Source organism: Dipodomys merriami, unplaced genomic scaffold (assembly GCF_024711535.1).
Source record: "Dipodomys merriami isolate MVZ:Mamm:240054 unplaced genomic scaffold, mDipMer1.0.p SCAF_636, whole genome shotgun sequence".
Lineage (NCBI taxonomy): Eukaryota > Metazoa > Chordata > Mammalia > Rodentia > Heteromyidae > Dipodomys > Dipodomys merriami.
In genome coordinates this window covers 81,935-95,829 of record NW_027206220.1, presented here as the reverse complement: position 1 = coordinate 95,829, position 13,895 = coordinate 81,935, and the positions used below count along the sequence as shown (strand labels likewise).

General features: G+C 42.2%; 1 protein-coding gene across 3 annotated transcripts in view; it reads left to right on the top strand.

Annotated features, from left to right (window-relative positions):
• Positions 1 to 13,895, top strand: part of LOC138815304 (ran-binding protein 17) — a 210,685-nt gene that overhangs the window by 168,479 nt on the left and 28,311 nt on the right. For all 3 annotated transcript variants that reach the window (XM_070004641.1, XM_070004642.1, XM_070004640.1), the window contains 2 exons: positions 4,580 to 4,794; positions 7,302 to 7,440. In XM_070004641.1, the coding sequence (XP_069860742.1) occupies positions 4,580 to 4,794; positions 7,302 to 7,440 (354 nt within the window). The remainder of the gene's footprint in view (positions 1 to 4,579; positions 4,795 to 7,301; positions 7,441 to 13,895) is intronic.

Here is a 13,895-nt window from a genome sequence, read left to right as displayed (position 1 = left end):
AAATAGAAGGGGGAGGGGACACTGAACACAGAGAGTAGCTTCTACAAACACAAACGGTTAGAAATGGCATTTCCTTTGGGTATAAACAGAACTGGATCATAGTACTGGATCATAGTAGAACTATTGTTAATTTTGTTTGAAACCTCCAGCTCGTTTTCACCATGGCTTTGCCGTCAGCAGTGTGTACAGGAGTCCCTTTTCTGTCCACCACTGCCAGCGTGTTTTATCTTGTTACTGCTGTTGTAGGTTCTGGGGCTGGAATTTCATGCTTCCTGCTCTCCTTTGGTTTACTTGCACAGCTGGCACTCTACCACTTGCGCCAGCTACACCTCCAGTCCAGCTCTTTGCTAGTTACATGGAGGTGCAGGTTTCAGGCTGAGAGCCTCCTGAGTGACTAGAATTACCAGCCTGAGCCACGGGAACCCCTTGTCTCAACTTTTTGGTAACAGCCATCCCAAAGGGTGTGGATAAACAATAATGAATTTGAATTGAATTTCTCTGATGAGTAATGATATTGAGCACTTCTCCTATCCCTGTTGGCTGTTTGATATATTCTTTAAAGGAATGTAGTAACGGCTTTTGCTTACTTTTCTAATCAGGTTTTTTTTTTTTTTTCCACTATTGAGTTATGAGTTCTTTATAAGTTTTGGATATTAACTCCTTATCAGATTTTTAGTTTGCAGATATTTTTCGCAGTCTATACGTTTGTATTTTTCTTTATTTCTCTTGCTGTGCAGAAGCTTTTTATTTTAATGTATTCCCATTTATTTCTGTGTTGGTAGCCTAAGCTCTTAGTGTGGAATCTAAGAAAACACTTCCAGAGTCGGTTTTTCCTCTGGGGTAGTATTCTAGCAGTTAGAACTTCTTGTCTGGTATTCAGGGTTTTGTTTTTGCTTTTACATATCAATTGCCCTTTTTGTACATATGGTATAAGAGTCCAGTTTACTTATTCACTATTTATTTCAAATGTGGAAAGCTAGCTTTCCCAGCACCATTTATTGAAGAGATTTCCTTTCCTCACTGTGTCTTAGTGGTGTCCTGGTCAGAAATTAGCTGACTATAATATGTGCTGGGATGTATTTTTGTACCACCAATCTGTGTGTGTGTTTTTATGCCACTGCCATAGTACTTTAGTTTGATAATGTGGTTTTTACTGTTTTATCAATTGTCATGATGAGTTTTGTTTTGCCATTTTCGTATATGATCATATTTACCTCTTATCACTCTTTTTTCCCTCCCTGCAGGCACCTAAAATATACTTCAACGTTCATGTCTTTATTCCTAACCTGCATTCTGCATATGAGGGAAAACATACAGTTTTTATCCTTGAAAAACTGGCTTGTTTTGCTTAAAATGATGGCTACTAATGCAATCATTTTCCTGCAAATTACATAATTTCAGTTTTTTACGTCTGGATAACGTGTTTGTAAAAGTTATCACCTGTTGAGAAAATGTTTCTTACTTCAATACCAGTGTGGTCCCATCTGTCTTCTTACAGAAATTTTACCATAAAATGTGTGATCACGAGACCCCACTCTCACAATGCCTCTTAGGGTACACGTCAGTAATTTCTGTGCTCTTTAAGAAGGTTTCCCTTTTACTGGAATGACAGGTATGTGCCACCACGCCCAGCCATTATTGTGATGAACTCTCCAAACTCTTAGGCCTAGCTGGCCTCAAACTGCAACCTCTTAATTGCTGTCTCCCGAGTAGCTGTGAAGACAAGAACATGGAAATTCTGCCACTTCTCTTCATATTAATATGAGTCTTAACTGCTAGATTTTTAGCTGTAGGAAGGCAAGGTCTCCAGTTTCAGAAAGTACTATTGAATAAGATTGAATAAGACATACTTAATAAAGATGAATTAGAATGAAAAGTGAGGCTTGGCCAAGCGTTTTGTTTTTGGTCCTTAAAAGCCTCCATGGAGACACCTAGAGTACAATATGGTAGAGTTTCCTATTTCAAACATATGAAGCATTCTATCATAAGGTCATAATAGTATACAACTTATTGTTTTAATTAATAGTTAATTGTTTGATTGTTTTAATTAATAATGTCTGGTACAGTCTGGGAAATAGAAAATATGTGCAGTATTTAACATGGCAGTAGAAGTTGGGATCTTAGCTGGGCACTAGTGGCTCACGCCTGTAACCCTAGCTACTCAGGAGGCTGAGGTCTGAGGGCAGGAAAGTCCTCGTGAAACTCTCATCTCCAGTGAACCACCCAAAAAAAAAAAAAGTTGTGATCGTAAATAGCCTTCTTGATGATAGATTATCCAGTCCATTATGGTCATATTTTCCCATCACAGCTCTTGGTCCCCTCCCCAAAAAAGGACATGGATAAAACAGCCCCTCTCCAAACTAAGGGTAGGCAAATGCGTCCCATCTCGCCCAGCTCTTCCTTAGCATGTATACAGTGTTTTTCTTTTGAGGAGAGGGAGGAGGGAAAAAAGCTACTTCGGTTTAAACTATTTGCAAGCAGATGCAGAATCGCAGTGCCTGGGAACTATCATTTTCTGCAGTACCCTACTTCCTTAAACCTCTGTGCCGTAACACTTTATTCACCAGAATACACGTCACTCCTTTCTTCTACCCCTATGCCATCCTCTCACCTCTCTGATAACATTTGTCACATTGCATGGAGTTATTTAGTCACAAATCTGTTTCTTCAACAAAAATGAACTCTCTCAAAACAAATAACTTTGCTTCGTTTTCCCCTGCACCTCACGTAAAGTAACTGTTAAATATGCTGTCATATTAGAGTGAATCTTTTTGGAACTACTGTATCTCCAAGGTAATTTAGGGTGAGATCATGAAAAGGGTACAGCCTTTGGTGCTGAGTAAATTCCAAGGCACACTTCACCCTTCCAAGAGAACACTTTTGTTCAGATGTAGAAATCATAAAGCACGTGAACTTGTAGAGCTGTACAAAGGACAGCGTAGACAGGGACAGGGAGAGGAGCCCGCCCTGCGCTGGCCAGCCCTGTTCTAACACGGGTCCTGTGACTGCTGTGACACACTCCCAGACAGGGCTTATACATGGTGGCATTCAAGGCATTGTGACATTTCTGTGATAGAAAGCTTCTTTCAGGAATTAGACCTTGTAAAGATGAGGATATAGATCTAGAAGGGAGAGGTAGACTTGAGAGGGGGAAAAAATCTGTTCAGCCCTTCTGAATTAATGCTGTAGGTGGGTACTTTGGGGGACTGAAGGGAAATGTAGAATCTAGGTGAATGTGTCTGCAGGAGTGAGATCATCAACATAAGGGGACTGGGATCATAGCACAGCAGTCAGTGGCAGGCTGGGCCTTTGCCAGTCACTTGATGACAGCCGTGGGTTCGTGGCCACACTGGCTGGTAGACACCTCGCAGAGAAGAACAAGAAGCGGCTTGAACCTAGCAGTATATCTGTATCTGCTTTCTCACCACCTCTCTTCACAGCTCTCAAGGAAGCCATGGTAGCTATTTTACTCCTGCCTTCCAAATCTCACAGATTTCCCCTTTGGCCAATTCTGCCCACAGTCATATAAGGAAATGAGTCTTAGCCAGTTGACACACATTTCACCTGTCGGTTTCACAAAATGAATTTAGGTTCAATTCCAGAAGAGTGCTCACTTGCAGAGGAAAAGCAGAGCTGAGAAACAGGACGACTATTTGTAAGCATTCTCTGCCTAATAACATGCCTTCTAGCACCGTTTTTGTTTCTTGTAAATGCTGACTAATCCAGAAAGAGTTTAGGTGAACGTACAAACATTTGTCTTTTGATTATGAACACAGAATTTAGATACTGTTTTTAAACTAATCCTCTCTTGAGGTTTCTTGAAGAAAGATTAAGGGAGAAAAAGTAATACTTACTTTGCACTATGCCAAGAACTTCTCTGTGAGGCTTCTAAACGAGAAGTAATTCAGCTGGGTGCTGGTGGCTCATACCTGTCATCCTAGCTACTCTTGAGTACCAGACTGGTGTGAAGTCAGCCTGACCAGGAAAGTGCGTGAGACTCTTATCTCTAGTTAAACCCAAAAAAAGCTGGAAGTGGAGCTGTAGCTCAAGTGGTAGAATGCTAACCTTGAGCCAAAGAAGCTCAGAGACCCTTCTGAGATTAAGCCCCAGGACCAAGCACAGAAAATGAGTAACTCAAGATCAAGATCATATATAAAGGTTGAAATTTTACCCAGAATTTATAATAATCAGGTAACCATTTTCTCTGGCTTAGTTGGTTATTTCACCCATCTTTGGAACTCTTTATTGAAGGGATAAAATCTACATTAAAGTTCATAAACCAATTTTAAATGATAACTTAATTTTTATGTCTATTTATTAATATAATCATCCAGATTTTTTGTAGGTAGAAAGTTTTCCCAGTGCTCTGGACTAATTTTCCTTGGACCCTTTGTGTTTCCCAAGCAAACAGCCTTGTATATTTATGTTTCTCATTGCAGTGGATTGGTTCAGTTTTTGGAACAATGTTGGGAAAGGCAACATTATCAGTAAAGTGAAAATATCAACTAATATGCCTCATAACTGCTTTAAATTACATTGACTTCTGTCACTTTGTCTTTCTGCTTTTACCCTAAAACAGGTAACCGGATCCTGTCCCTGGGGAGCCTCTCAAAAGATCAGATTTATCCAATGAAACTCAAGGGCATCTCCATCTGCTACGCAGCTCTCAAATCTGCCTTGTGTGGAAATTATGTCAGCTTTGGCGTCTTCAAGCTGTATGGGGACAACCATTTTGACAACGTACTTCAGGCCTTTGTCAAGATGCTGCTGTCGGTGTCCCACAGTGACTTACTGGTGAGCAGTCATGTGCCACGGGAGTCTTTGTGTGAACGTGAAGTAACACCACCACAGGCCTGGCGTCGTTATAATGAAGCCTGGGGGGTTCATGTAACTCCAGAACATCTCACGTTTAAGACTGTGTTCTGCTCTGACTTAGTGAATTTGTACAATTCTAGTGGCCGTGTTTATATGTCAAGTGTGGAGATTAGGGGGAGCAGACACCACCCCTGGCAGGCTGGCCATCCAGAGTGCTCCAGGCTCTACGTACAGAGGAAATACAATCTGTAATTTCATCTAATCACTGACAGTTCTCCTAATTCAGAAAAGGCCTGTGTTTCCTGGAGCCAGGGCAGACAGGGTTGCTGCAGGATTTTCCCTTCCTGGCATGGTGGTCAGCGTGTCAACTAGACGCTGAGTGACCCGGTGCATAGACGGCCGTCGTTCATCTGCCATTAATCACCTATTTCTCTAGCCTCACCTTTAAAATGACTGTGATCTCTAGGCCCCTTTTCTTTTCTGCCGTCTAGATTCTATGATTTGAGTCAGTGGTCTTCAGATTCTGTTGTCTATTTGAAAACTGAGTGCTTGTTGGAAATGAAAATGTCTAAGTTTGGAAAGTGGCTCAGTGGTAGAGCGCTTGCCTTGCATGCCTGAGGCCGTGGGTTCCATTCCTCAGCACCACATAAGCAAAAAGAGAAAAGCCGGAAGCGGAGCTGTGGCTCAAGTGGTAGAATGCTAGCCTTGAGCTGAAGAGCTGAGAGACAGCGCCCAGGCCCAGCGTTCAGGCCCCACGACCGGACCCAAAAAAAAAAAAAAAAGAAAAGAAAAGAAAGAAAATGTCTCAGTTTCTTTAGTGGCCGGTTTACCAGACTTTTTAAAAAATACTTCTACCAAATTGCACAGCAATCAGTGTGTTCTCAATATGTCCACATAACTGATTGAGATCACAGGCAAACTCAACTTCAGATTAGCTCACACGTTCTCACAAGTACAGTCTGCAGGGCTTTTGCTGATGACCCTGTGAGAAGCGCCCATGCCCTTCTACCAGCCTAGCTCATCCTCTTCTCCAGAGCTAGTCACAGTGAACCACATCTCCAGCCAGTCATTACGTCTCCTGAAAGTGGAAGGGAATGCTCTTCAAGAGCTATGGCTGCGTCACGCAAGTTACAAAGTCGAAACCTAAGTCAGATCAGAATGTGTCGTCTTCAACTTCATACATTTGAAGCTCACCAAGAAAACGTTATTATTCCAGGAGTTTTTCTCTTAATCTGTTTTTTTTGGTTTACCACTTGAGGTATGGCAGTGATCCTCTCCAATCTTTTTTTTCAATAGTCAAGCAAATCTCCAACTCAGTAATTCTCAAACTTGAAGGTACCAAAACTACCTACTAAACATCCATGTTAACAATGCTCATTCTAAGAGCTTTTTATTTAGTATGTCAAGAGTAAAGGATTTTTCCCAGTGGCACTGTGATTCTGAGCCCTGAGCTACATGCTTTTTAAGCTGTGCCCCCAGACGTTTTTGCTTGTTGGGGTTTTTTATTTCCAAGTAGGGTCTCACAGTTTTGTCTGAGGTTGGCCTCTGTCAGTGATCCTCCTGCTACACCCTCCCACATAGCTAGAGTGACGATTACATTGTCACCACAGTCAGTGGAAAGGGTATTTTTTGACAGGCACTCCAGATGATTCTTATGGAAATAGTATTAGCATCAGTTTAAGAATATTGCTTTGCCATATATATACATATATATACATATATATATATATATATATATATATATATTTTTTTTTTTTTTTTTTTTTTTTTTTTTTTTTGCCAGTCCTGGACCTGAACTCTGGGCCTGGGTGCTGTCCCTTAGCTCTTCAGCTCAAGGCAAGTGCTCTACCACTTGAGCCACAGCACCACTTCTGGCTTTTTCTGTTTATGTGGTGCCGAGGAATCCAACCCAGGGCCTCATGCATGCAAGGCAAGCACTCTACCACTGAGCCACCTTCCCAGCCCGCCTTATATGTTTTATAATAAAGTGTCTTTGTATATGAGTTTGAGATGCATTTGAGATTTGCTTGTTGTCTTTCTCATCATCTTTTGCCTGTAGAATATGGCAAGTACTAAGCCATTTACAAGGTAATAATTTGGTTAGCTGGATTCGCATTGTATAATAATAATAATAAGCAGACCATTATGCCAAATCCTATTACAACAGCAAATTTATTTGTTACCCAAAAAAGGAAGATTGCCTGCTTGCTATTTATTAAGCACTATTCGGTGTTACAATACTCCAGTTCAGAAAAATAATTTAGTCTTCTAAATGTCATACCTTAAGGATTTTACTAGCATTTAAGTGTTAGCCATCCAGGGTAAGTTGGAATAACCTATCAAATGCAGGTTTCTAGAGATCAAGAGATTCCTATCAAGATCTCTTTAAACTCTGGATTGGAATTAGTCATTGTCTTATTGATTTGTTGACTTTGTGTGTAAGTATACAATTTCCAATCATATGATTGGCCTTCTTCCTGTTGTAGCAATATCGGAAGCTGAGCCAGTCTTACTATCCGCTCCTGGAGTGTCTTACCCAAGACCACATGGGCTTCATCACCAACTTGGAGGCTCCCGTGCTCCTGTACGTCCTCACATCTATCTCCGAGGGACTCACGACTCTTGGTAAGGGTGATGGGGTATGCACATTGTCTTCACAGGAAAAACTTGGTTGTGGTCTCTTCCTGTGTATTTATTAAGAACTCAATCCAGCAAAGGAGAAAGAGATACTATGAAGTCAAACTGATTATTTTATTAATACTAATTTCAAGTAGCAAATGCATGTTTTCATACTCTGATATACAGTTTTTTGTTGTTGTTGTAGTTCTCTTGGGTTTTTTTGTGTTTTTGTTTTTTTTTTTGCTTGAACTCAGGGCCTGGGCGCTGTCCCTGAGCCTCTTTGTGCTCAAGGCTAGCACTCTACCACTTGAGCCACAGCACCACTTCTGGCTTTTTCTATTTATGTGGGACTGAGGACTCGAGCCCAGGACTTTATGCAAGGCAAGCACTCTACCACTGAGCCACCTTCCCAGCCCCCAGGACTTTATGCATGCTAGGAAAGCACTCTACCACTGAGCCACGTTCCCAGCCCTACAGTTTGTTTGTAATAAGCTTTATTAAGAGGCATAACTTAAATATAATAAAATTCTGTAGTTTTGAGACACCATTTTCAAGGCGTCTTGACAAATGTGGACACACTCAAGAGCTACTACAACCAGTGTACAGAATGCTGCTATCACCATGCTACACGTCCATGTGTCCCTACAGAGCAGTCCTTATCCCTGCTTCCAGTGCCAAGAAACCAGTGTCTACTTTCTTGTCCAAGAATATCCTGTGTGGAGACTCATACAGAGTCCAGGAAATCATTTGTGTCCGGCTTCTTTCATTGATCATAATGCCCTTGAGATCTCTCTGTGCTGTTTTACCTGTCCACTTGTTCTTCCTGTTGCTGTGTATGACTCCATTGTGTGGATGTGCACATGCCAGCCACAGACAATAGGATTGTCTCTATTATTTGATACTTTGAATATAGCCATGATGAACAAGTCTTGGACACGTCTTTATATGACCACTTTTTCCTCTTGGGTAAATACGTAAGAGTGAAATTCCTTGGCTCTGCTCAGCTGGTGATGGTCAGGAATGGAGAGAAGAAGAGAACGGGGCTGGAGACAGAGATGCCTGCTTCCTCCAACCAAAGCCCCCTCCGCCCCTCCCCCCACCCCCACCCCCCCCCCCCCGACAGTCCCGCACGGTGGGAGATCCTTCACTGTACATGTATCTGGCAGTCTTTCTTAACTTTTGGTTTTTATCTTCTGAAGAGATTTTCCTTTTCTCTTGAATGTATTAGTATTTTAACTGTAAAAAGAGGTTTTACTGTGATGTTTCTCTTCATGAATACACAATAATCAAATTCTTTTGAGAAGTATCTGTTCAATGTATTTGCTTATTTATTAATTGGATTATTGATTCATTGAGAGTTTAGTTTCTTGAGCTCTCTGTGTATTCTGGTTATCAATCCCTTGTCAGTGTATAGCTGGCGAAGATACTTCTCCCATTCTGTAGGAATTGCTGAGCTACTGGAGTTCTAGTTAGAAAGTTACTGCCTGTGCCAGTAAGTTCCTAGTATTTTCTTATCCTTTCCTATAATGGTTTAGAGTTTCTTGTCTGTGTTTCATTTTGAGTAGTTTTGATGGCTGTAACCCCAATTCAGTGATCTCTTTTCTAGATATTTTAATCTAACTTATTAATCCTAAATATTTTTTAAACTTCAGACATTGTATTTTTATTCTCTAAAAATCCCTTTTGTGAGAAGGAATGAGTGCCGGTTGTATAAGAAATGTAACCTGGGCTGGCCACAAACTCCCCAGCCTCTCCAAAGAGATGAGGCTCCAGGCATGCACAACATAGTCTTTTTCATACCTTTCTTTGTCTCTTGTCTCCTCATCAAGTTCATGTTTTCCCTTAACTTTAATCCTATTTATAAAACTTTTAACTTTTAAAGTCATTTCAGAATCTGCTTCTGCTCACTTGTTTTTCTCTTATTGGTCATATTTTTTTCACATTTTATGCCCTTGTGATTTTTTAATAAATGCCAGACATTAGCAATTCTATTTTGTCTCTTGTTAGATTTTGAATTTTGATAGCCAGGCACCAGTGGCTCACACCTGTAATCCCTAGCTACTCAAGATGCTGAGGTCTGAGCATCGCAGTTCAAAACCAGCCTGGGCAGGAAAGTCCATGAGAATTTTATCTCCAGTAAAGTGCTCAGAAAGAAGCAAAAGTAGTGTTGTGGCTCAAGTAATAGAGCACTATCCTTGGGCAAAAGAAGCTCAGGAGCAGTGCTGGAGCACTGGCAAAAAGGAAATAAATAAAAATGAGATTTTGGATGTCCTTTCAGTTTTTGGGTCAGTTTGCCTTGCTTGGATCAAAGTATGGTCTTTCTTTTGGAGTCATTAAGCCCACTACGAAGGGGCCGGCCCGGTTAGGACACACCAGTGAGCTGTGCTGGTTTTGAGCTTTCGGGAGCTTTTTTCTCACACTTGGACAAACACTAGAAAGGACTCCCGTGCAGATATCCATGAGCGTCTCCTTCTGTACATGTACATGCCAGGAGATAGATACCGCTGCCGCACCCTCCACACCCCAGCTCACTGACCCACAGCCTGAAAACTGCTTGGCCAGCCAGCCTCACAGTAGTGGGGTTTGCTCGTTCCTTTCCCTCTTCCCTCATTTAAAGGCCTGTACTACTTGTTGTGCAGTAATTGAGAACTGTTGTTTCATATATTTTGTCCTGTTTGCTAGTTGTTTATGGCAGGAGGGCAAATTCTCATCGCAGCTAATCCTTCATGGGCAGAAGCAGAAGTCTTGTCTTTCATTATTACAGCTTAGCTTGACATTGTTTTTTCTCAGATCAGGTAACACTGTGGATTTTGAATTCGTTGTAGATAGCTATGTTATTCTCAAACTGTGATCGTGGTCAGGCTTGGAATCTGCATTATAACAAGACTCTCAAAGAATCTTGACAGAACAGCCACCCATTAGGTGTATTGACAGTGGACACACACTCAGAGCCTGAATTTGCCATGGGTGTTCATTTCCCTCTCATCCACGTTGTCACCAAATGTGAGTGCGTGAGGTACTTGGAAAATACTGCTTGTTCCCACTTCCCACGGGACTGCATGCTCCTAGAGGTCGGGGCAGAGCTCCAGGGGTGAAATCCGTGCTCACTGACGATTTAGAGAATGAATTAAGGGTAGCATTACTTGGATTACACAGATGAGTAGGCTGTGGCTCAGAAAGTAAAGTGGTTTACCTGACTCAGGAGTCTGTCCCTTCTTCATCCCACCACGCTGCTGATAAAGGCTGCAGCTTCCACAGCTAGATGCTTAGAAGAAACCGTCTTCCCTGCACTCATGATTTTTATCTGCAGCCTCTTGGGTTGCACATTGGCATCGCAAGCTGGAGATGAGGCTGACAGGTAAAGTGTATCATCTGCATTCAGTAGCATTACACCGGTTTTGTTGGAGCTGCACGCAGGTTTTGGTTACACTGTCAAGGGCCTCAGCAGAGTGGTAGATTGTGTGCCTCAAGTCTGAACATGGAACTGATGGCATTTTTAATTTTAGGCTATTTTTTTTATCGCCCATCCACTCACATCCTTTTTCACTTAGAGACCAGATACAAGGCTTATGAGATGCTTCTCTTAGGACTCACAACTCCTTTATTCAGTAATCACCAGTTGTGCACATACTGTACGATGTACTGAAAAAGACAAGGTAGAAAAGGCCTGGTCACAGGAAAGCTTGACTTGCACAGTCAGTGGAGGACGAGCACGTATCAGGAGATAGACTGTGGTAAGTGCTGAGCAAGTGGTTGGAATGGGCGATGACCATTTCCAGGGACCTGCTAAGAGGAGGGTTGGCATCACGGGTGGAGGGCTTGGGCGGAGCAGGCAGGGAGGCTCAGGGAGAGAGTGCTTCCTTGGTCAGGAATGGTAAGGGCAGGCAAAAGGTAGAACCCACTAGTAACTGCCCAGTCCTTCCCTGATGAAATTTCATCATTAATATATGTAAACAGGATGTATTCTTATTCCTCTACTTTTTGACAGTACTGGAATTTGAACTTAGGGCTTCATGCTTTCTGAGCAGGCATTCTACCACTTGAGCCACTCTGCCAGCCCTCTTTGTTCTGGTTATTTGTTGTTGTTGTTGTTGTTGTTGTTGTTTTGTCGGTCATGGGGCCTGAACTCTGGGCCTGGGTGCTGTCCCTCAGCTCTTCAGCTCAAGGCTAGCGCTCTACCACTTGAGCCACAGCGCCACTTCTGGCTTTTTCTTTTTGCTTATGTGGTGCTGAGGAATCGAACCCAGGGCCTCAGGCATGAGAGGCAAGCGCTCTACCACTGAGCCACCTTCCCAGCCTGTTCTGGTTATTTTTGAAATAGAGTCTTGCTTTATTCCTGGGTAGGATGACTGTGATTCCCCAATTTGCACCTTCTCCACATCAGACACCTGCCGCTCCACCCAGCCATTGGTCAGGATGGAGTCTCAGGAACTGGTTGGTCCCAACCAAGGGTCTTCAGCCTCCACCTTCCAAATAGCTAGGGTTACAGCCTTGAGCCCCCACACCTGACTTTCTGTGGTTACTTCTATGATGGGATTTTGTCTTTGGCCTGGGCAAGCCTAGACTGCCATCTCTTATTTATGCCTCTTGCTGTGGCTGTTGGAACAGGCCCATGCCACTGTGCTAATCTTTTTCCACATTGAGGTGGGGTCTCATGAAGTCTTTTCCCATTGAGGTAGGTGTCTCATGAACCTTTTGCTCATCTGGCCTCAAGCCATGATCCTCTCAATCTCAGTTTTCCAAGTAGAATTTCTAGTGTGAGCAGCCACACTTGGTTTGAACACATTCCTGAATAGCACATACAGTATAATCATAATGTGAAAGCAAAGCATTGAAGAAATAATGTTAGCATTTACAGACATTAAATAATGTGAAAGAGAAAAGAGATTTTTTTAACTTTTTTGCTCTTGTAATTTTATACTTATTAAGGTGTTACACAGAGGATTACCAGTTCATAAGTCAGATAATGAGTAGATTTCTTTTCTTGGACAGTATCACCTCTTCCTTTGCTTTCCTCCCACCCCTGCCTACAAGTGACACAGGTCATTTTCCACAGTGTCCCCTGAACAGCGTGATTGCATCTGTTCAGAGCAAAGAGATCTTTGAATAGTCTGTCAAGCTTGGTATTTAAAGAGATTGAAATTGCCAGGAAAGAAGCAAAAAAAAGAAACCCTCCCTGTGTGTCAGGCACTATGTTTCAGTCTTACATAGTGTATCTCATTAATGTTTCACGTCGTGTACAAAAAGTAGGAAGTATGTAGTATATTTTACACAATGCCTTCAAATCTCAGTGGAGTCAAACATCTTAAGTAATATAGATTAAACCTGTGCCCCTCTGTTTCCAGCACTATGCCTCTCAAATGGCACTTTTGTCTCTGAAATTGCCTTTTAAACTATATTTTTCCAAAACCTTCATCCTTCTGCTGTGGCCAGGGGTTCTGAGCTGAAGCGCGTTTGGGCTCGGCTGGTTATCACTCTTCGTGACTCTCAGTTAAGCAACTCTCCCCACACAGCTAACTTCTCAGCACAGCTTTCCATGATGCCTCTTCGTAAGCAGGGGGCTATTAATGATGCATGCGCTTCCTGTGGAGACCAGTTGCTAGAGAGAACAGTACCTAATATACTTAAAAATTATTTCCAGGATTGGAGGTGTAGCCTGGCGATAGAATGTGAACTTCACACGTACGAGGCCCAGAGTTCAAAACCACATATCAAAAAAAACGCCAAATTTGTCTACATGATGGATGTTACCCTTTTTTAAAAAAAAAAGATTTTAAGACATGTCGTGGTTCACACCTGTAATCTTAGCTCTGACTAGGAGTCTGAGCTCCAAAGCAAGCCTAAGCAGAAAAGTCCACAAGATTCTTGTGTCTAAAATAACCAACAAAATGCTGAGATGGAGACATGGCTCAGGTGGTAGAACAGCAGCTGAATGAATGAGCCAAGCGAGTGTGAGGCCCTGAAATCTTATTCTGGAACCAGAGGAGAAACATTAAAAGCCGAGAACTACTACTGAATCTAAAGCTCTGATGTCCACATACCCTTTTGTCAGAAGCGCCCTCTGTATGAGTCGCATGGGATAGCTTGACCTGCAGTGTAAGGTCAGAGAAGGGACTTCAACTCAGTACCTGACACTCTTGCTCATTGGCTAGTGCTCTACCAGCAGCGCCATACCTCCAACCCCATCCTTAGCATTATTCATTGTTTTTGACCAAATGCCCTTGATCCTTATGATTGCACATGTTTAAATCTACCTAGAAGTACTATGTATCTTTTTCAAAGCCCCTAACCGCCATAATGGAGGCTCCTCTTGCTTTTATTGCAAGCAGTTGTGCCCCAGCCATTGTGTCTAAAGTGTTTGCCTGCTTTTCCACCGCCGAGTGAGCAGATTGAAACCTTTTAATGCAGCGCATATGCCATGCACAGTCACCAAATCCATGTAAAGTCCATAAACTTTTGTA